We start from the raw sequence: 23,899 nt of genomic DNA, 5'->3' as shown, positions 1-23,899 counted from the left end.
TGCCACCGGAGACATGATTGTGCATATTTCTACCGTTGCCTGTGCGAAATTTCACTTTATGTCCCTTTGAATCCCTGCCAAATGTATTTTCTATGCCTGTAGTAAGCTGCAAAGGTCTTGCATTCTACTTTCGCATTCCCCAAAGCGACACTTAAATGTATGAACTGTCACTTACCAAGCATTATCTTTGGTTGGAAAAAGGAGCCAAATGCATATAAAAGGAAAAGTGACAAGGAATGATGTGTTGGCATTTTTATAATTCAATTTATTACACATTGATAAAAATGTCAACATGACTTTTTTCCTCTCTTTTATTTAAAGACTTATGCAGAGAATCAGATTCTACAGAGGGCCATATCATAACAAAACCAAACATTTACAGAAGGTATACCTTTCCACCCAATCCAACAGAATACTACCCCATCTCCATCATCGTTTGGCTTGCATCATACATTATATATACCACAAACACATATCAGTGAGTGTGGATGTGTTTTACCCCTCACCCATTATATATCTTCAACATTTGTGCTTTAAAAAAATGAGGTTTTATTTCTAAATTAATAGTTATTTTTTTTATGCCTGATAAATAAAAACACAAGAAAACAAAAAACTCCCACAAGTACCTAACATTGATCAAAGACCCAACTTTGAAAAGCAAGTACTGTCCAGAACAACAGTTCTAAATGGGGGATTACTTGGTCTCCAACATAGGGGATTGGTTTGCGATGCATTTATATACATGTTACAGCTGCTGTATGTGAAAGGAGAAGGGCTTGGAAGCTCATGTTTGCAAATGTGCCACAGATTCCACAGCCAGTGCTCTGGAACAGATACAATGCCTTCCTAAATGAGTATGGAAAAATAACAACAACTGGTGGAGGCCCACTTTCCACTCTGAGTGGCAGGAAGTGTATTTTAGCTGAGGTTTTAATTAGCAAACAATATATAGAAACTCTTCTTTGATTTTGCTATCTTTAAAGCTAAAGGGAAAAAGAAAAACATTTATTTATCCACTTAGTAATTTATCATCACTGATTATTAGCAAATCCTCAAATAGAATTATTCATGTGAACTTAATATACAGTACTTTTCTGTTTTTTCCATTGACTCCATTTATTGCCATAAAAAAAAAGCCATCAAAGCCATCTCCCCATCAATAGATCGACCTGTACATCAAAAATAAAGAAGAGTAATTCACGATTACCCAGCAGAAATATGGTTAAAAGTCTAAGGATGCATGGTTGATTAAAGAGTTAAGCTTTTTACAAGACCTTGTTAATTTGAAAACACAGGGGTCAGGGAACGAGGCTAATTAACGTGTTTCAAAGCTGTCCTTGGATAGCACAAAGCGGACTACGTGAATGTAAAGGACGCTTCTAATGTGAAAAATGCCTAACAATAGGTTGGTACAAACAATATTTAGCATTTTTCTATTAAATAGTCATATATGCATTATGTATATTATTTATCCTTTTTTCGTCATGATAGTAAACATCCATACAATAGGTTTAAATTGAAATATCTAAATATTTATAATTTATACATTTCGCACAGGACTTGTGTGCACTTGCATACTGAAAGCCTTCTATCTCCAGCAGCAGATCCTGTCAATCGGTCATAATGCAACCGACTCTCTCCTTCTCCCTCTGGGATGCTCTAACCTTCTCACCCCTGTGCACTGATCTACAATACACACTAGTCAGTCTACACAGTCCAGAGATATCGTCACCACTGCACAATGTCCAGTACTCCAATTCCCATTTATTGTAAAAACACCACAACCCATGCCATACATTGCCCCCACTCTCAATTTGGATCATGGTTTTCTGAAAGCAAATTGAGTGCTGACGGCTTGAAAACAATAAAGACATGAAGCCCGTGACCGTTATTCCAAAGAGGTTTTGGATACCGACGCTGCACAAGGAACTATGATTACTGAGATCAACATAAAGCTATGGATATCACCCCGGAGAATGCAGATTTTTTTTAAAAGCCCTTGCTAATCGATATTGCTACATTAACATAATTTGAGGACAATTAACTTCAACTTTCCACATCTGAGAAAACATCTCTTTGTGTATGTTTGAATGTGGAAAAATAAAATCAATGAAAAGAAAGCAACAATATATTTTTTAACATGTTCGGTTTAGTACCTGTTGGGTCTCTCGGAGGAGGGATTGATATCATGCTACAAAAATATAGGTATTCGATACTATCATAGAACTACAAGACATTTCCTGTGTGTAGGACACAGCACTAGCCCATCACGTTTGATGCCTCTGTGTTCTCTCCCATCAACATCAAGCAGCAACAAATGCAGTCAAAAATGAACATTCCCCTAACGGCATGTGAGACTGAAGGCAGTGTAGCTGGTACTTTCTGAGTGTTGTCTAAAACATCGTCAACAGAAGATGGGAACCACGGCGCCTTCACAGGGTCACGGACATAGAGCAGGATGTAAAACTTAGTGCCATGAATCAAGAGAGTAGCCAATCCCTAGTTAAACCCTGAAAATGTAAAAGGCACTGCTCTTCACTCTCAATGCATTTGCCACCGCCCGCCCGTTGCAATGCTTACTGCTGGCAGCCCTCTTAGAAACTAAACAATGCTGCTGACAGTCCTCTGGGCCCTGTAGAAATGACCCTCTAGGGGCTCTTCTATGCCATAGAAACCAGAAACCAAAGTAAATAATAATAGTGTTTTTTAAATTCGAAATATAAAATGCATTCCGACATTTAGATTTGACAGTTTTACATTCTTACTCATTTAGTAACCCGCCCCAGACTTTGACACATTGTTGTTGTTAGTGTGTACATAGCTATGGGATTTAGTTGAATAGATATGAACTTATATTTCAATTATAACCACTGGCAATGTTGACCAGCCATCGGTGGAACACTGACTTGGTAAGGAACTGTCACTTAGGAGTGAACTAGTGAATACTCTCGTTCATACAAACGTATTTTTTTTAAACGTTTCATAAACAGTAAAAAAAAAAAGAAACTGTTCTCTGCCACGTGTTGAATATTAATACCCTTTAGTTACACTTTTGCAAAAGCTTAAACGTAATATTGACATCTCTAACACTTGATACTATTTACAATAAAACGGAATAAATTGTATTCATAATGTTGCACATACATGACTGAATCGTTTCTATCCTCTTCTTAAAACCCATGAATGAATGACATTGCTTCCACTGAGACATGTTTTATTGCTATTGCTGAACCCCTATCTTGATTCTTTCAACAAAGGAAATGAACAACCCCAAAACATCAACGACAGAGAATGGAAGAATATTTGACAGAGATTGCAGGTAGCATTTTGTCACTGATATCAAAGAAACTAGGCCATCAGTCAAATGTTGATTGGTCTTTGAGAAGAAAAATTCCCAGTCCATGCAACAAAAAAAAAAAAACATATTTTACAGTGGCAATGATCTAATGCAAAACAACAACTGAACATATATCAGAAAACTAAAACAAAGAATAGATCTTTATAAATTGTTGGGCTATGTGAATTTGTAGAATAGCATTCTCTTGCGTATATCATGTATTATTTATAGCATATTTTCTTTAGTAGCATAATCTCTCCCTCCCAAAACCATTCCCATTATAGTCATCACATTGCTCTGATCCTAAAACCTTTTCTCTTTTTTACATTTTAGAAGGTACAGTATGTAACATTGAAGCAATGTGGCGACTGGGAACTCAACCGGCTTGGACACCATGTTTCTGAAAATAAACATTCGGAAAAAAAGAGAAGGGGGGGGGGGGTTGGGATTAGTGGGATCCCGGGGTCATCCCCTGTAACTTGGGCTTTTTATTCAAGTAAGTTGCCCAGTAGACCAGGTTAAAGGTTCCGAAGAGTAACGGGAAGGCTATTCTGGCGATCCTGTCGATCTTGCTGACGCTGTTGAAGGTCTTCTTGGCCTCTGGTGGCTTGGGCTTGGGCTCCTCCTTGGGCTCGGTGGGGGGAGGGGGTGCGCTTTTGGCAATGGTGGCCAAACCAGGGTCCCTGGCAATGTTTGGAGCGAAGGCTGTGGCAGTGGCGGCGGTGTAGGCGGTGGTGTTGTTCTTCTTCAGGAGAGACTCCTTCTTCTTCTTTTGCTGCAAGGAGGGTAAACCAACAGTGCCTTGGATTATCTCACGAGAAACCAACCAACAAAGCACATTGACGAGCTAACAATTCAAACTGGGGACATCCTTTATAGATAAGTATTGATGTCTGTTAAAAGAAAAACATGGCAAAACAGTGTGTGATAATGGCAAGACATTGTGTAAGAGTTTGTCTAATATTTGGTCTCAATTTTGTTTAGGAGCAGGTAGAGACCACACAGTAATGTGGAACTCGAAACTATTCATGTTTTTGTCATGTCCCAAGAATCTCATTTGCATTGAGATGAGTTTGTGACATAAAACTAAACCCTCGCTGCTGTGCTCCACCAATAATGTAGAAGTAACTGCTCTGGTTTTGGGTGGAATACCCCTGATAATTATGTTTGAGCTTTGCTATCTCTTAAAAGCTAGAATCCTTAATTGAAACAATAACAAAGCATTCTTCCTGCCCCTCTTTCACTAAAAAAGCTGAGGGATGGGGCTGGTGAAATGTAACCACTCTCAAATTCATAGACAGCTATTGATGCAAGGACTGACCATCCACGATATCAAATGTATACTTTTAACCATGTCTGAGGCTATACAGTGTTTCTTTACATTTACGTTGTTAACAAACATCGGAGTAAAACAAGCAGATATTTTAGGTTCTGATGGGGGTACGGAAGTTGAACTAAGCTCATGAGGCTTTTATTCATTATATTCTTCAAGAATCAATGGATAACAACTAAGGATTCTAGGATTAATACATCACAACACATATCATTTATGTGAGATAACACCACTAATACCTTCTCTGGCACCACACTTTTTCCGTCCCAGGCATAGCCCCTCTTTGTGAAATAGTTCACTGTAGCAAACTCAATGAGGGCAGAGAAGACAAAAGCATAGCAGACTGCAATGAACCAGTCCATGGCTGTGGCGTAGGCCACTTTTGGGAGAGAGTTCCTAGCGCTGATACTGAGGGTGGTCATGGTCAGCACAGTTGTCACTCCTGTAGGGACAGAGAGGGAAAATGAGTTACATTCTAGACGAGAATAGATAGACCATGTTCCTGCTTGTTTGGGTTTTACATTGTACGCTAAATAGGCATATTACGTCCTACAACTACACACTCTGTCCAACCTAGTCTAGAACGTGTGGCCATTTCCAAAATGGGGAAGTTCTGGTGAGAGTAAAGCACACTGCTGTTGACATATGTAACTTTACGCATCTTGAATCAGTACCAACACAATTGGCCACTGGGTAAAATTGCTTAAATGGACAAAGCATAAGCTACCATTATGTTGGCAGCCTGAGCATTACATTTGATTAGCTGGTCGAAAAGCTTGCCAACTTCTCCAATAACCTCCCTGATTCCAGCTTCATGCATTACATGAACAATGAGACTGCAGCCCCAGAACAATAGGAATTATCACATAATGCCGGTGGAGGCACATTTATTTTGGATAAAAGCACCAAAAGACATGCGTCTCTTTTTAAGCCTGCATAATACCTGCACACAAAAAGGTTGTATGACTTTAAAAACAGAAAGGTGGAGGGTGTTAAGCCTACAGGATTATGCAAGGTTGTCGTTCTGTACTGTGGACGGGTTTTGTTAAAGCAGAGGGGATCTGAGAAGAGAGTAGGGGGGGATCTGAGAAGAGAGCAGAGGGGATCTGAGAAGAGACTAGGGGGGATCTGAGAAGAGAGTAGGGGGGGATCTGAGAAGAGAGCAGAGGGGATCTGAGAAGAGAGTAGGAGGGATCTGAGAAGAGAGTAGGGGGGATCTGAGAAGAGAGTAGGGGGGATCTGAGAAGAGAGTAGGGGGGATCTGAGAAGAGAGCAGGGGGGATCTGAGAAGAGAGTAGGGGGGATCTGAGAAGAGAGTAGGGGGGATCTGAGAAGAGAGCAGAGGGGATCTGAGAAGAGAGTAGGGGGGATCTGAGAAGAGAAGCAGGTCAGGGGATGTCTGTCGGTGCATTGCTCATCCACGCGGACTGCTGCAGATGTTTACACCACAAAACAAAAACTGCCGAGCGGCTTACACAGAGATCTCGGCTGGGGCCAAAGAAGACAATTCAAGGGACAGAATGAGAGGCTGCTTATGAATTAGCCAATATAATATATTATTCCTCCACCACCATAGTGTTACAATGCAATGGTACTGGGTGTACAGGTTTAGGGAACGGGCAATGCGCGCCTTGTCGTCATATGTTGATAGACTACTGTGACGTTGTCTCTCCCTGCTCTGCTCTGCTTGGAAGACTTAGTTCACTGAGACTGAAGTGGAAAGATGAGACACAGCCTGATGCTGTATAGACTGACACTTTGTGACTACTGCTTTTGGTCTGGACTTTGATTGTGTGATGTGGTTTCTACACGACCATAAATTGCTACTGTGGAGCAATTTTCCCTCTAAGGCCACGTAGAGACATGAGAAATTGAACTTTGCCAAGTTCGCCACATTAGATTGCACTATATAGATCAACATTTTTTCTGTGATCGAATCAACATTATATCAGACCCTTTTCAATGCAACAAACCAAAACAAATGTAACTTTGCAAGATTGGGTCTGTGATTTTGCTGCAGGCAGAGCCAGAGCGCAACGGAGTAGAATGATTTTGGTGGGGGTAGCCCACAAGCGGTCTTTCAATCATCGAAGAGTGAATGCGCTTTTCAGTTCAGATCAGATCACAGAGCCTTGTGTGTGCACATTTGTTGATATTCTTTGCTAGTTAGCGAGTTATTAGGCCAGTTATAGATACAGTGCATTCGGAAAGTATTCAGACCCCTTTACGTAATTTTTTTTTACGTTACAGCCTTGTTCTAAAATGTATTAAATGGTATTTTGTTCTCACACTACCCCATCATGACAAAGCAAAAAACTGGATTTTAGACATTTTGGCAAAAGCATTAACAATGGAAAACTGAAGAAAAAAAACACTTACTTAAGTATTCAGACCTTTTACTAAGTACTATGGCAGCAATTACAACCTCAAGTGTTATTGGGTTTGATGCTACAAGCTTGGCATACCTGTATTTGGGGAGTTTCTCTCATTCTTCTCTGCAGATCTTCTCAAGCTCTGTCCAGTTGGATGGGGAGGGTCGCTGCACAGCTATTTTCAGGTCTCCCGAGATGTTCGTTCGGGTTCAAGTCCTGGCTCTTGCTGGGCCACTCAAGGACATTCAGAGATTTGTCCTGAAGCCACTCCTGCATTGTCTTGGCTGTGTGGTTAGGGTCATTGTCCTGTTGTCCTGTTGGAAGGTAAAACTTTGCTCCGTTCTGAGGTCCTGAGCGCTCTGGTGCAGGTTTTCACTAAGGATCTTTCTGTACTTTGCTCCGTTCATCTTTCCCTGAACCCTGATTAGTCTCCCAGTCCCTGTTGCTGAAAAACATCCCCACAGCATGATGTTGCCACCACTATGCTTCACCGTATCGATGGTGGCAGGTTTCCTCCAGACGTGACGCTAGGCATTCAGGCCAAATAGTCCAATCTTGGTTTGATCAGAACAAATTATAATTGTTCTTATGGTCAGAGTTCTTTAGGTGCATTTTGGCAAACTCCAAACGGGCTGTCACGTCCTTTTTACTGAGGAGTCGCTTCCGTCAGGCCACTCCACTATAAAGGCCTTATTGGTGGAGTGCTGCAGAGATGGTTGTCCTTCTGGAAGGTTCTTCCATCTCCACAGAGGTACTCTAAAACTCCCTGACCAAGGCCCTTCTCCCCTGATTGCTCAGTTTGACCGGGCGTCCAGCTCTAGAAAGAGTCTTGGTGGTTCCAAACTTCTTCCATTTAAGAATGATGGAGGCCACTGTGGCCTTGGGAACCTTCAATCCTGCAGAAATGTTTTGGTAGCCGTCCCCAGATCTGTTTCCCTTGACACAATTCTGTCTCAGAGCTCTACGGATAATTCCTTCAACCTAATAGCTTGGTTTTTGCTCTGATACGCAATGTCAACTGTGGGACCTTATATAGACAGGTGCGTGCCTTTTGAATTTACCACAGGTGGACACCAAACAAGTTGTAGAAACATCTCAAGGATGATCAATGGAAACAGCATGCACCTAAGCTCAATTTTGAGTCTCATAGCAAAGGTTCTGAATACTTTTCTTTTTAATAAATGTGCAACATGTCTAAAAACCTGTATTTGATTCGTCCTTATGGGGTATTGTGTGTCGATTGATGAGAGAAAAAGATGTATAATCCATTTCCCGAATAAGGCTGTAACGTAACAAAATGTGGAAAAAGTCACAGGGTCTGAATCGTTTCCAAATGCACTGTAAGTGTAGATCAGTAATGGGGTGTTACTGCTTTCTACAAGAGTATAAAACATGTAGGCCACATATCAGTCAGGTAAAAAGCTTATGTCTTAATTAAAGGTGGAGTGTTATATTTTAAGACAGGCTTGAATATATGCAAATAAGTCAATAGGCAGAGAGGTATCCTACATTGTCAAATTATGTGTATGGTAATAACAATTGTTTTTTATTTTGTCAAATGGTTTCTTGCATCATACAAAACAATGCGATGCAATTTAAAGTCACATATTTAGCCCATGTTGTTACAGACCAAGAACAAAAAAATAATTTACTATTGTCAAGCCCTTCATAATGTATTTAAAAAAAATGTAATGTAAGCCTGCATTGAACACCACATACAGTATAGGCTACTGTCAGCTAAATCATATAAATCCAAATCTATTTCCATGTGAAAATGTTCAGGGATTTGTTTAGTGTCATGCCTGCTCCCACTCTCCTTCCCTGGCGCTCGAGGTCGCCAGGCTGCCCTGCATTACACACTCCTGCCACCATCCTTACGCACCTGCTCCCCTCATGAAGCGCATCAGCGTTTCATTACACTCACCTGGACTCATTCACCTCTGTTTATTTCCTCCCCTATATCTGTCTGTTCCTGAGGTTGTCCCCCGCTTCAGCATTAAAGTTCGTATGTCTTTGTATTACCCGGTTCTGACACTGTTCCTGTCCTGTTCCATGTCAGTGCTAAATTAAATGTTCAACTCTCTGTACCTGCTTCTCATCTCCAGCGTCAGTTCTTACACTTAGTTGGTTTGTTCATAGGCCTACATTATGCTCAAATAGCCACAATAGTCTATTGGCTACTGTCTAAAACTGTAAGTGTACAGCCTCAGTGTTCCCTGTAAACGCGCACCGGAAGATGCACAACATTTTCACAATGTTCGAGTTTCCGCTCACAAAACCAAAAATTTGCTCAGTGCCCCAAAAGATTTCAGGGAACATTACTGGGGAGTCCAGATTATTCTTATTAATTCTATTCCTTTTTCATTTATTTTGTAAAGGAGAATAGAAGAAATAAAAAACAAGTTTTATTCTTTAAAGCTAAACTACCCATTTGAACCAACTTCCCTGGTTTTAAACGGCCTATGTGGCATTGATATGAGTCAGAAACATTAATTATATTGTCAAAATTGACTACAAAGGGTAAAAGTGACTGACCGGCTCAATTTGGTCTTATGTAGCAAAACGTGTTTTTTACATTGGATAAAAGTAGAGACTCATAGCTAGACAATTGTATATCACACATTACAGTTGAGGAACAATGGGAAGTAATTCTGCTTTGAAAGTTGATAAACTTGTAATCTCACTTTTGAGATGGCCCTTGAATGTTTTCGTACACCTACTGGAGAGCTCCACCCATTCAGCATCGTTCACTCCCTCTTAAGCTTTAGCCCCACCCATTTCTTTACATATTCACATGTGAGGCCATGTACTAAACAACCAAAAATGTCAAGACTAAAGGCTGGTTTATACTATGGGTGTGTTCGCAAATTTAATTTGGAGTGCCTGTGTGCTCTGGGCATTCATAAACTCAGAGCGTTGTCAAATTGTCCGTTCATAACTGAATGCTCTGGCCGAGGAGTAGGGTTGACACGAGCGTTCTGACTTAACAACAACAGTCAAGCACCCAAGAAAACTGGCTAGCATTTGCTAGCTTGCTAGCTACTTCCAGACACAAATGAAAGAACAGCTCACTCTGACCGTTTTGTTTTAGAGCTGGTTAGGCTGTTTTTATGATATCCAGAGCGTTGGTGACTGGAACTGTGCTACTGGCAACAATTTAGTTCTGCTTTTTTGCCTACGTTTACTGACACCGGCCATATTCAACGGGTGTTGAGCATCTGTAACTTCATCAGCAATTTTGCACTCTTGCACCTTCAGACGAGAGTGCTCTGAAATCAGAGTAGATAGCAAGAGCGAATTTACCAGCTACATCTATGGACAGTTTCGCAGAGACATCATGAAAATTCTATTGAAATGGTTACTTGCATAGTGCAGTCTTTTGTTTAGACATGTAGCTAGCTAGCTAAACAATGAACTATAATCCCAACTCATAACGTTATTACCCTGCATGAATCTGCAGGTAACTACCCAACCACGTTCAATGTTAGCTAGCTAACATTAGTCTATAACTGGCAATGCAAATGGCTCTGAGATACTAATAATATTACTTCAATGATCATACACGTAATGTTAGCTAGCGAGCCAGCCAGATAATGTTAGCTAGCTAGCTAACAGTACACTTTAACTTGAAATGAAAACAACTTTTTTTCTGACAAAATTAGAAACGTGTAATATCTGAAAATATAGTTAGCTAGACTATCTTACCCATATACATGGATGGACGCTTCACATTCTCTGTCACGGATGCCATGGTTGCCCTTAGTTTGAAGATGTAATCCGGAGACAGGTGTTTTATATATACAGCGTTCTGTGTGTTCTCTGGTCACCTCTGTCTGCATATTTGCAATCAAACGGCAGAATTTTCTCCATCTTCTTAAAAATCATACTCTAATTCCACTGATTTCAAAAGCAACACTTATGCAGTTCTGCTACGTGATGTTTTAGAAAGGATAAGCTACACATACTGACCAGCTCATGTTATAGACAGAACCATGCTACATGGCAGATCAATCCGAACTCATCTCTCGGCATGTCCAGCCCACTCATTATCTCAGCCAATCATGGCTAGCGGGAAGGTTGTTGGCTCTCTCCGTGGCTAAACCAACTAGGCTCATAATTTAACAATTTTATTCCGAACTACAGATGACATACAAGTTTCTTATTACGGCACATAAACATTCACATGATCCAGAAGGAATTTCTGCCAAAAAACATTTTCTTATATAAAAAAAAGAAAGAAAAAGTCACAAATAGGATCATTTTGGTCATAAAGTCAGTTTTGTAAGTGAGTATGTCACAACTAACTGGAAGGTTTGGTTTGGATTATGATCATGCCCAGTACCCACTAACACGAGAGAAGCAGCTGTGCTGATTGCACTCTATCAGCTGCGTGCGCTCTATTGAATCATAGCAGCCAGAACCTCCAGACAGTGAGACAGACCTGCCCATTACATAGCGCCTCAGTCTTGTTTACAAGTTTGGGTTCGGTCACTTAGAAAAGCAATTTTTTGGTCAATTAAAATAACATCAAATTGATCAGAAATACAGTTTAGACATTGTTAATGTGGTAATTGCAAAAGTGTTTTCTAATGATCAATTAGCCTTTTAAAATGATAAACTTGGATTAGCTAACACAACGTGCCATTGGAACACAGGAGTGAGGGTTGCTGACAATGGGCTTTTGTATGCCTATGTAGATATTCCATAAAACAATCTGCCTGTTCTGGAAAGGAACTACATGTAGTTCTTTGCCTTGTTTGTATTGCACGTGGAGTTGGTATATTTGTAGCCTTAGCAACATTCTCTGCAGTTGCTTGGGTGCTGTGAGTAATAATTTCTTGAAGATCGTCTCAAGCGGTTTGTGGATGCTGTGTATTGTGATGAACTCTCTGCAATGCAGATACTGGTCAAACTTGTCACATGCAAAAACAATGGAGAGACATTATTTCTATATCTGTGAATATCTTTGTCCTGTCTGAGTCAATGTTCTGGAGGTAAATTCAACAGGTTGTCCTTTCTGTAGCATTTCTGTAGCATCACACTGCAGTGTGACTTCATCATTCAGGTTGTAGTATTTGAGCACTGGATGTTGTGTGACTAACTGTTTCATAGTCTTCAACTGCTGCGTCATGCTGTGGTAGCATGTCCATTCAATGTCCTTGTCAGTCAGTCTTCTGAGCAGCTCACACACATCAGATAGGTGGGGCATGAATAGTTCACAAACCCCAACAGCCGCTGTAGTGACTTGACGTCAGTCGTTGTACCCATGTTCTGAAAGGCTGTTATTTTCTCTGGGTCAGGGCGAAGGCCCTCTGTGGTGAGAAGATGACCCATGTGTGTCACACTAGGTAGCTTTAACAATAATGTATTTTTGTTCAGCTTCAGGTTGATATCTCTTACTCTGCTGGAGAGCTGTAAGGTTTCTGTCATGATCTGCAATCGCCTCTTCGTGTCACCACATCCATAGAGTAGAATGTCATCTGCGATCACGCTCACTCCTTTTAGTCTCTCTAGTACTTCACACTGCCTGCGCTGGTATTCTTCATCTGCTGACTTGCTTCCAAATGGCATTCTCAGCCATCTATACCTGCCTACAGGTGTCCAGAAAGTTGTTAGATCGCTGCTCACTTCATCAACTTTGACTTGCCAATATCCATCTTGGCATCGAGTACTGAGAATACCTTTGTGTTGCATATCTCTGGTAGAATCTCTTCTGTTGTGGACATCTGGAAGTGAGAACTCAGTAAGGCTTTGTTGAGTGCAGTGGGGTTCATATATATACATAGTTTATCAGGTTTCACAATGACAACCATGTTGCTGACCCACGGTGTTGGCTCTGGGAATTTTGTGATGATGTCTGCATTGTCCATTGAATGTATGGCCTTTGTTATCCTTTCCTTCAGTGGAATAGGTATCCGTCTTGGTAGCTGCTGCACAGGCCGGGCTGCATTGTCGACCTCAAGGTGTAGCTCTCCAGGAAGGCAGCCAAGCCCATCGAACACGTTCTTGTACTTGGAGATGATCTGCTCAGTTGTCATGATGACCTCAGTGGATGTGGTGCTCGGGGTGTCGACGTAATGTAACACATGGCTGTGGTTCAAATGTTGTAGACTGAGTCTTTCACATGTGTCAGCTGACAGCAGAGGAAGCTGGGATGTTTCCATGACCTGAAATTTGATATGAAACGTTTTTCCATCATGATCTGCTTTGAGATTGCATTCTCCTGTTGGCTTTATCAGTGTGCCATCATATAGCGCCTGAGTGTAGCCTTGCTACTGTAGGTAGGAGAACTGGATTGGCATCTTGTATGATTCGCTGTAGGTCCCCATAGCTTATGACATTCACTGTTGATCCTGTGTCTAGTTGACATTTAATTGTATGGCTGAGGTCATATGTCAATGGCTCATCACTTAGTGGAAATAGCTTAAAACCTGTTTGGGATAGGGGGCGGTATTTTCACGTCCGGATGAAAAGTGTGCCCAAAGTAAACTGCCTGCTACTCAGGCCCAGAAGCTAGGATATGCATATAATTGCTAGATTTGGATAGAAAACACTCTAAGTTTCTAAAACTGTTATCATTATGTCTGTGAGTATAACATAACTTATTTGGCAGGCGAAACCCTGAGGACAAACCATCCAGGAAATTTGTTTTTTGAGTTGACTGTGTTGTCAATGGGTTTTCTATGGGAATCTAGATTTCTGAGGCATCTGGTTGCAGTTCCTAGGGCTTCCACTAGATGTCAACAGTCTTTAGAAATTGGTTGATGTTTTTCATTCGAGTAATGAAGAAGTATGGCTGTTCAGACTGAGTGTCGATTCAGTCGTATACTGTTGTGTTTGGGGCGCTCCACTTTCATTTCATCCGCTATTGAATACAGTTTATTCCATCTTAAATTTGATTGATTATTTACGTTTTAAAATACCTAAAGTTGGATTAGGAAAGTTGTTTGAAATGTTTGGACCAAGATTATAGGTAATTTATTAGATCATGTGTAGTCATGTTGGGTGAGTTGGAACCTATGTTGTTCTGAATCAAACGTGCCAAATAAATTGACATTTTGGGGATATAAAGACGGAATTAATCTAACAAAAGGACCATTTGTGATGTTTATGGGACATATTGGAGTGCCAACAGAAGAAGATCTTCAAAGGTAAGGCATGAATCATATTGTTATTTCTGAGTTTTGTGTTGCGCCTGGTGCGTTGAGATATGATTGTCATGTGTTTGTTTGATGGGGTGCTGTCCTCAGATAATCGCATGATTTGCTTTCACCGTAAAGCCTTTTTGAAATCTGACATGGTGGCTGGATTAACAAGAAGATAAGCTGTATTATGGTGTATTGCACTTGTGATTGTATGAAAGTTAAATATTTCTAATAATTTATTTTGAATTTCGCGCTCTGCAATTTTACTGGATGTTGTCGAAACGTTCCGCCAGTGGAACCCCTAGCCGTAAAAGGTTTTAGGGTTAATTAACTATTTTTTTTTGTCTCGTCTTCCACAGAATTTACCTGTGAGATGTACCACATTGCATGTTGTTTGGCCATCTGACTCATTATCTTCCTCTAATAGATTGAGTTGAGGTTTGTGCTGTTTACAAACACTGGCAAAATGGTTTTGTTTGCCACATGCTTTACAGGTGACACCATATGCTGGGCATTTGGCTTTGGATGAACTGAACAACAGTAATGACAGGGTAAGTCGTTTGCATTCTATGTTTGTTATTATCCCCTGTACACTCTGTCTGTTTACAACCATATGTTTACCGTTTTGATTCTGAATGTCGCTCCCGGGAGGTATAATGTACAGTCTTGGGTTCAATTTTCCTGATTTGCATTTGTGCTTGTTCACTTGAACAATGCATGTCAATGGGTTCTTTGAGCATGTGCACTCACGCAGCTATATCTTTAGTGCCTATGATAAGCCTGTCACGGACTACTTCCTCTCGTAATACGCCAAATTCACGTGTCTGCCAGCTTCCTCAGATTTGCAATGCACTGCTCTGATGTTTCACATTGACTTTGTTGACAAGCATTAAATATGTAACTCTCGTAGATCACGTTCCTGGATGGCTCCAAGTGTTTCTGTAGTGCTTCTATCATTTTTTACAGTCAGGTCTCTCTGCTTCAGGCATATGAAGATGCCTCTGTAAAGAGATTACATTATTTTCCCATCAGAGTTGCTATGCGTACTTTTGCTTTCTTTTCATCCAGACCGGTAGCTATCTCGTTGTGCTATAAAAAATGTCCAGTTGTTGTATGTATCGTCCTTTATGTCCATAGGCTGACGTACTGAAATTACAGGGTAAGTCATTGTTGTCGTTATTCAAATGTTTGGATGCTGGTTAGCTAGTTTGCACGCCCCGTCCTACTATGCGTCTATCCCTGATTAGTCAAGGATATACAGTACCTATTTGGTTCTGAATTCTGACACCATGTTTTGTATGGCGTTGATTCCATACAAAAGCAAGGTAATGTTGATTAGAAAGTCTACTTCAGCATCACTGTGTAGCACGCATACAGCTCCATTCAGTGCATAGTAAGTAATGCCTAATGTGGCTCACCGCGACTAAGACCTCTGCAAAAAAACTTGTAAATGAATAACAATTTATCTTAGATTAATTCGGACTATTTTAAGGAAATTATTATTTTGAGGAAGTGGCTATGTTGTTGCTACGGTAACCAATGGGTTTTTTCTAAACTGTGCGTGCGCAGCCCCGAGACTGCCGCGCAGCTCCCATGGACTGCTATGCATAAATGTCAGACCGCAGAGAGAAGCACAAGATTGAACTTCACTCAACTTTCTAGAGCAGTGGTCACCAGCCGGAAGTAGTCGATCTTTAAGGCATTCCTAGTCGATTGCCAAACATTTCTGTTAAAAAAACGATAAAGCCTTTTGTGTCCCCTTTTTTTTATTGGTCTCGGGCTGTTGGCAGTAGGTGCGCCCGATTCAGCTGCCCTGCATGCCGGGCAGGCAAACTGTTGACATTTTGAACCATTTCATGTGTCTGAAGGTACAAACTCAGCCTTCCCGATGGGCCCAGAGAGCAAATCAAGTGCACTATAGGTCTACCACTGGCAGATCGGATGCCTCAGATGACCATGTCTGCAGTAAATAGCAGGCATAAAAGAAAGCTACAGCAAAATTGATACTGTGAGATTTCAAAATGTTTAAAACCATTACTAGAGAGAGACTGTCAACGTATACAGTGAAGCGTTGCTGTATTTATGATTGAGTTCATGTTTAAGTTCATACTCAGCACTGTCAACACTTTTATAAGCCATAAAATGCACATTCTTCCTATTTCCACTACAATAAGCAGTGCAGCAGTAATGAATGTTTAGGAAAGTGTATCTATAGGCTTGTGTTGTTGATATTATTAGCGGCTTGGGTCTTTTTTAATATCGAGGAATATTTCACTTTCTCTGTTCATAGGAGTTACAACACGAATTTGTGCATGAGGCAGACATAATCTGGTGCGACTCGAGTTTCGCCATCCGCTGGAAGAGACGGTGTCCCTTTTTGGTCCGTGTCAGTGGAGGAAAGGGAGAGCGGAGGGATGTTGAGAGGTGGACCCCCAGTCTGCTGCTCTCTCCCTCCACTGAGACTGACCATCAGATTTAGGCACCATCAGCCCAGTAAAATAAAAAGCTCATTATTTAAATGTATGCTCACTCAGCAAATGCTCACTCAGCATTTTGACTCAAAGTGATCTTGACTCAGAAAAGGTTGGTGACCACTGTTCTAAAGTTTTCCCTGTTAACACTATTAACATTTCCCTTTACTGTGGCAATTGCAATTGAATCAAGGCAATATTAGCCACTTTCAATGCATCATACCGAAACAAAACTAACTATGCAAGAGATTTTGTTGTAGGCAGAGTAGGATTCTATTGCATTGACACGCACTACTCAGCCCGTACTCTACACAGACCAGTGCGGCATAAACAACCAGAGCGGCAGTAAGCTCAAATGCAAATAGACCATTTCCATTTATGGATCTGTGCCATTACTTTGAACTGGACTGTGTTTAAAGCATGAGCGGTCATAAGTAGATGCGCTTGTTTTTGAGACCAAAGCGAGAGCTACATGTAGCCACGTGTGCAATTTTTTTCAAATCCTTTACTAGTTAGTGAGATATTAGCCCAGTTATAGATCATTTGTAGTCAGTAATAGGGGAGTGATTGCTTCCTACAAGATCACAAAATGTGTACATTTCTAGACATCTTTGAAAAGTGAGTCAGGTAAAGAGCTTTTATTTTTCTCTTAAAGGGGCAGTGTTATATTTACAGACAGGCTTAAATAAGCTAAGTACTGTAGAATAATTGATTCTCAGTAAGAATGGTATGGAAATAATAATGCATTTGATTTTGTAAAGTGGTTTCTTGCATCAAACAACACAACAACATTTTCAGTCACCTTCTTGTCTGAAGGACAAGTGGATAAATAGGTTAATGTCAAGCCCTGCATATTGTTTTCAAAAGTCTCATGGAATGTAGGCCTACATTGAACACCACACATTGGCTGCTACTGTACGCTGAATGATAGAACAGCTTTTTTCATGTTCAAATGTTATGGGGTGCATTTTCTCCATTGTTTTTGTTGGTAGGCCACTCTGGTAGGCCTACACTATGATCAAATAGCCACAGTAGCCTACTTGACCACTGTTAAAACTGTAACTTAAGGCGGGTACAGCCTCAGTGTTCACAGTAAATGTGTGCTGGAAGATGCACAGAATTTTCACAACGTTCGAGGTTGTGCTCAGCGGAACTGTCATTTGCTCAGAGACCAAAAAAAATCTGAGGGAACGTTGACGGTGACCCAGGAGGGACAAACCTGCCAGGGTACGATATGCCAACATAACACCCACATCAAACCACACCGCCAAGACAACTCTCGTTTAGCTTCAGCATTTCTTTATGAGAAATCTTCAAAACGAGGCCAAATCACAAAGTACAGTCGCCCTTTAAACCTTCAAAAGGAATTATTCTAGACTTCGCAGAGTCTTTTGAGTGAAGACTTTTGAAAATAATTATATCTGGTGGTGTGGGGCCTTCTGACGTATATTTACCACTAATGACCTTTCCTTGTTACATTAATCTAATGTTTAAATCACAACTCGGACAGAACTCATGCAATCTCAAAGCTATGAAAGCAACGAAGTGAAGCGATTCTCTTTCTCCTCCGAGCTCTGAATGTCATTGTTGGCCATCAGAATGAACAGTTCTCTGTTGTTCCCATGATGTTTTGATGATTCACAGTCCGTCACAACTCCTACACCCTATTCACACACATTCAATGCTGAGACCCTAGTGTTACAGAGAGATCATAATAATGCAATCACGTAAATAACAAATACAAATGGTCCAAAAAAAACAACCTAAAATGTCCCAAAAACATGCATGCTCAAACCTCTCCACTCCATTTTAGAGGGAACAATACATTTTGCAGATAGGTATAAAGGGAAAAAGGAAGAGATACCTAGTCAACTGAAATGTGTCTTCCGCATTTAACCCAACCCCTCTGAATCCGAGGTGCGTATAGGGTCAAGCCATGTTGCCATTTCTACTATACCAAAGTACCATGACAGCGGTGGAATTTCTTTGAAAGGCCTTACTACCATCAATATCTATTTTCACAATCTTGACAACGAAGCAGTCCTCAGACACTTTCCTTTATTGTAGGGTGTCAAATCAGCGCCATCTTCTATTACTGTCATAAATTGGCGACGTCAAAGGCTCCGAGTGTTCGTCGTCTGGCTACATAGGGCGTTTACAGTAGAAACGTCTAGGTAGTGTGAAACGCAGCAGCGCTGACTTCACGTGATCCACCCCACGGCTCAGTCTGCTCATCACTGGCTGGGTTTCCATGCTAGGAAATTTGCCGGGGGTGATTACAAGTTGAGGTCCCCTACATGCCATCCTTTTGTTAGAAGTTCAGCTAGGATCCATAGCCTGCAGGAAAACGCATCACAACTGCATCTCGACGTGCCTTAAGAAGATTCCCGGGGGTTGGTGGTTGGATGGAAGTACGTTTGGTTGAAGGGGAGGGGGATGCCACAGTCAGTCAAGAATCGAGGCTGGTCTAGGGCAGCTGCCTCCCTCCTTCCTTCCTTCCCCACCACACTCTTCTCCAAAGTATCCACTAACATACATAAAGACAGCAAGCTGTGTTGCCATGGAAACATCGCACTGGCTCTAATGTTGTTTCACGTCGTATTTGTTTTTATAACCACGAGTGTTATAATCCCAAATGACGTGTGGAATGAAATCAAAGTCATGTGGTGGGCACGGTAGCATTTGCTTATAGAATAGAGAGTGACACGGCTAGGTATTTCTATTTGTTTTTAACTTCAAATAAATGCAGCGAGGGATTCATTAAAACTTGATTTTGACGCTCGTCTTAAATTACTGTATTGACAAGTTGGACTAATAGACTGCGTGTGGCGGGTGAGTTTGAAGGCCCTTAATGAACAGAGAAAACCATCTGGAAAGTTCTGGTGGAGTGGAGTGATGGCGGTATAAGTCAATTGTTGGGAACCCTTCCGCTCAATTGAGCTCTGTGTGCCGAAGCAACTGACACTTGATTTAGATGACATACATCTTTTAACAAGGTTTGCCTCGCACACAGACGGCAGGTAGCAGGGAGGAACATTTTGTGGATAAAGGGTGATAGTGTGGAAAGGTACACTGCAAAAAAAAATGAAATTCAACATTTCAGGTAATGAATGGCAAGGTGGGGCACTGAGACTGTCACACTTTGCTGACTTAGATAGAGAGAGCACTGTAACAAGGAAATCATGGGAAAAAAAATCATAACCAATAAATCAAGTACATCAAATGAAATCTTAAATTAAACTAATATTTAACTCCGGGCCCTCTCCATTCCCCTATCAGAGAAGCCTACTGTGTCAACCTTAAGGCTACTGCTTTATTCATGCCCTTATCAATAACTAAAAAGTAATCTGCACATGTCGTACCGTGCCAGTGGCACGCGCCAACCCAGAAGACGTTCAATAGCGATGCTCACATTAAGAGAAGGGAAGAAGAAGAGCTCATCTTCCCGAGCACCGTTGACGTCTATGAAAGCCAACCCAGAAGACGTTCAATAGCGATGCTCACATTAAGAGAAGGGAAGAAGAAGAGCTCATCTTCCCGAGCACCGTTGATGTCTATGAAAGCCAACCCAGAAGACGTTCAATAGCGATGCTCACATTAAGAGAAGGGAAGAAGAAGAGCTCATCTTCCCGAGCACCTTTGATGTCTATGAAAGCCAACCCAGAAGACGTTCAATAGCGATGCTCACATTAAGAGAAGGGAAGAAGAAGAGCTCATCTTCCCGAGCACCGTTGACGTCTATGAAAGCCAACCCAGAAGACGTTCAATAGCGATGCTCACATTAAGAGAAGGGAAGAAGAAGAGCTCATCTTCCCGAGCACCGTTGACGTCTATGAAAGCCAACCCAGAAGACGTTCAATAGCGATGCTCACATTAAGAGAAGGGAAGAAGAAGAGCTCATCTTCCCGAGCACCGTTGATGTCTATGAAAGCCAACCCAGAAGACGTTCAATAGCGATGCTCACATTAAGAGAAGGGAAGAAGAAGAGCTCATCTTCCCGAGCACCGTTGACGTCTATGAAAGCCAACCCAGAAGACGTTCAATAGCGATGCTCACATTAAGAGAAGGGAAGAAGAAGAGCTCATCTTCCCGAGCACCGTTGATGTCTATGAAAGCCAACCCAGAAGACGTTCAATAGCGATGCTCACATTAAGAGAAGGGAAGAAGAAGAGCTCATCTTCCCGAGCACCGTTGACGTCTATGAAAGCCAACCCAGAAGACGTTCAATAGCGATGCTCACATTAAGAGAAGGGAAGAAGAAGAGCTCATCTTCCCGAGCACCGTTGACGTCTATGAAAGCCAACCCAGAAGACGTTCAATAGCGATGCTCACATTAAGAGAAGGGAAGAAGAAGAGCTCATCTTCCCGAGCACCGTTGATGTCTATGAAAGCCAACCCAGAAGACGTTCAATAGCGATGCTCACATTAAGAGAAGGGAAGAAGAAGAGCTCATCTTCCCGAGCACCGTTGATGTCTATGAAAGCCACAGACAAATAATAGAGGACTGCGCTCCAAAATGAAATATAATGGAACATATGAAGCCATTTTTTCTTTCAGAGCCATACAATCATTATCATATTTGTATGTTTTTTTTTTTTGTTATTGGGGATGATAGATAAATAAATAGCAAATTGTTTTTCCACGACAATATCCTGGCTCTGAATTGATCTGCCTTCTTTAATCACAACAATGACAAATAGATAACCCTATGCTGCGTTTTTTAAATTGCCAATTTATCTAAAAGGGAGGCTTTGCATTTGCTATACGCCATGTTTGCTCACTCACACGGAACCCCTACATCGGATATCAGCCAGGAGGCAATACACATAGCATTTTATGTTAGTTAATATGCTAGCAAATATGTTTTGATGAGACAAATACTACTTACTAATTTCACTAATTATCTCTTAATGTCTTGTACAAGTTACATTGCAAGAGTTGTGAAGACAGGCTTGTTATAAACGTCTGACAACAAATAAACATGAATATACTTTTTTGTCAACAGCCTAGCGATTAACGTCACAATAAAACATACCAATTGCCACTCACATCATTCATTATGCATTATTTATTATCAATGACATATGCCATTGACCGAGCCTATCGCTTGAAACATGCCCATCTCCTGCCTGAAATAATGAGTACTGTATGGCGAAGTGTAGTGTGTATGAGTTTTTTGCTCCCAGAGACAGAAGTACGGTACATGACATGAGGAAGACACACGCTCCAGATAGTGCTGTGCATCTAGGTCAACTTCATTCCCCTACTCCTCATTCTGCCACATGATGAACAGCACCAGGTAGGCTGCGTAACAGCTCCACATGAACCCTGCAGCAAACACAGTACAGGCTAGGGCTGCTGCTGAAAAATCATCTGCATCACACTCACAAAGACATTTTATTATGTAGCTTGGAAAGCTCCTTTAAATACTCGGCCAAGGGAGACACTGACATCGGCGATGCGCATAGAGAGGAAGAGGTAAAGCAAGGACAGCCCAGCTAACCACCGCTCTGTTCTGCTAGAGAGCAGCATGCTGCAGACTGACGAACAAGAGCCTTCCTTTTGGACGCTGTTGCATAAGAGCTCAGACACACACACACACACGCACACACACCACACACACACACACACACACGCACATCCATGCTCACAGTCACACTCAGCCAACGTAGAACTTGAAATTCCACTGCAGCCAATGTTGAATCAAGAATTAATGCTCCTCTGGCTGGTGCAGTGCTCCAGTATACAGCAGGCTTAGAACTCAGACGGTAATAAGAGGATTCAACCAATCCGGTTTAATACTGACTTTAGGAAACCAACCAATGTGAGTGAGTGTCAGTGTTACTTTTCCTTCGCTTTGATATAAGCTCATTCATTGATGGGCACCAGACCACTATCAACATTGCTACTATAGTAATTGAATTCAAACCTACATGTAGAGGGACGTTAGTAAGGCAATGTGATGAAGATCACACTGTTCCCTCTGGTGTGAAGGCCTGCTGTGGTTCGTTAACACTGTGTGGTGACTGTGTACATTGCATGTCAACTGGTTTACATTTGGTATGAAGTAGCAGGGACTCACCGAACACAGTCCTGGCTGGGACGGACTCTCTGTTGAGCCAGAACGACACTTGGGATAGGATTACTGTCATGATGCAGGGCAGGTACGTCTGGATGACAAAATAACCAATCTTCCTCTTCAGATGGAAGTGTGTCGTCATGACAACATACTCTCCTGTTGTCGGGCGGGATGGAGAGAGGTTAAAACAGAGTTTTATGTGTGAGAAGTTATTGTGCCATTTCCAGTCGGAAGGCCACTTGTTAAAGCTCTTGTTCTCCTGTGAATCCTACAAATCCGACCTGATACACAATAAAGAAATAGTGAGATTGCAGTTCTGACTGCGACATGCAGGAGCTTGGCGCCTGAGACTTTCACTGCACCCTGCAATCACACCTGCAACCCTTGTACATGTGACTATTACACACTCTGGATCTGAATATGAACACCCCCCTTTAAAAAAAATGTACATGGGAAAACATTAGATCCAATCTACAGTAGGTGCTTTGCTGGTCCATAATCTTCAGATGTGAAATAAGACTGTTATAACATACCAGAGAGGAAATCTGTTTGTGGGCTTTGCAGTGGATTGCCATGTTACAAGCATGGTGTTTTATTGCCATTGAGATTTATTAGTATTGTTATAGGCCTCATTTATCAACTAACTCAGTAACGTGGCATAACCCAATTCATCAATGGATTGACAGCAATGGGAATTAATTAGGTAGTAATAAATTGCCTCTTTATGTTTGACAGAGACATAAACAAATGAATCAATATGCACTTATTAAATGGCCATGCAAAATGAATTACATTTTTTAAATAAATCAATGGTACCTCAGAATTAGCATATACAATTTAATGAGATGGGTATTGTGACTTTCAAACACAGACCAATAAAGAAGCAGTAATGGCTGTCTTAAGCATAGATTTCTATGGTCTTTTGCACTACCTCTCTGCCTGCAGCTAAACTCACTGTAAAGGGGTCACCCATTTTACACTGTCACTAATTATGCCATGCAGCATCAATGAACCCCAAAAAAAAAGAGAAATGATGTGATGCCCACAAGGGAAATTACAAATCTGGGACATGTTCTCGAAGTAAACCTACAAATGGAGAGCAGTGGGAATGTGATGCAGCTCTTTGGAGAGAAAGGAGAGGGAGGTTTAGTGTATGAATTAT

General features: G+C 41.3%; 1 protein-coding gene across 4 annotated transcripts in view; it reads right to left on the bottom strand.

Moving 5' to 3' along the window:
* Positions 1 to 237: 237 nt before the first annotated feature.
* Positions 238 to 23,899, bottom strand: part of gabra1 (gamma-aminobutyric acid type A receptor subunit alpha1) — a 33,938-nt gene continuing 10,276 nt past the window's right edge. For all 4 annotated transcript variants that reach the window (XM_020485898.2, XM_020485897.2, XM_020485899.2 and 1 more), the window contains exons 8-10: positions 22,741 to 22,893; positions 4,910 to 5,112; positions 238 to 4,112 (exon numbers count right to left, since the gene is read on the bottom strand). In XM_020485898.2, coding sequence (XP_020341487.1) covers positions 3,786 to 4,112; positions 4,910 to 5,112; positions 22,741 to 22,893 — 683 coding nt within the window. In that variant the 3' untranslated portion in view covers positions 238 to 3,785. The remainder of the gene's footprint in view (positions 4,113 to 4,909; positions 5,113 to 22,740; positions 22,894 to 23,899) is intronic.

The sequence above is a fragment of the Oncorhynchus kisutch genome, linkage group LG6 (assembly GCF_002021735.2).
Source record: "Oncorhynchus kisutch isolate 150728-3 linkage group LG6, Okis_V2, whole genome shotgun sequence".
Taxonomy (NCBI): Eukaryota; Metazoa; Chordata; class Actinopteri; order Salmoniformes; family Salmonidae; genus Oncorhynchus; species Oncorhynchus kisutch.
This window is presented reverse-complemented; position numbering and strand designations above follow the sequence as displayed.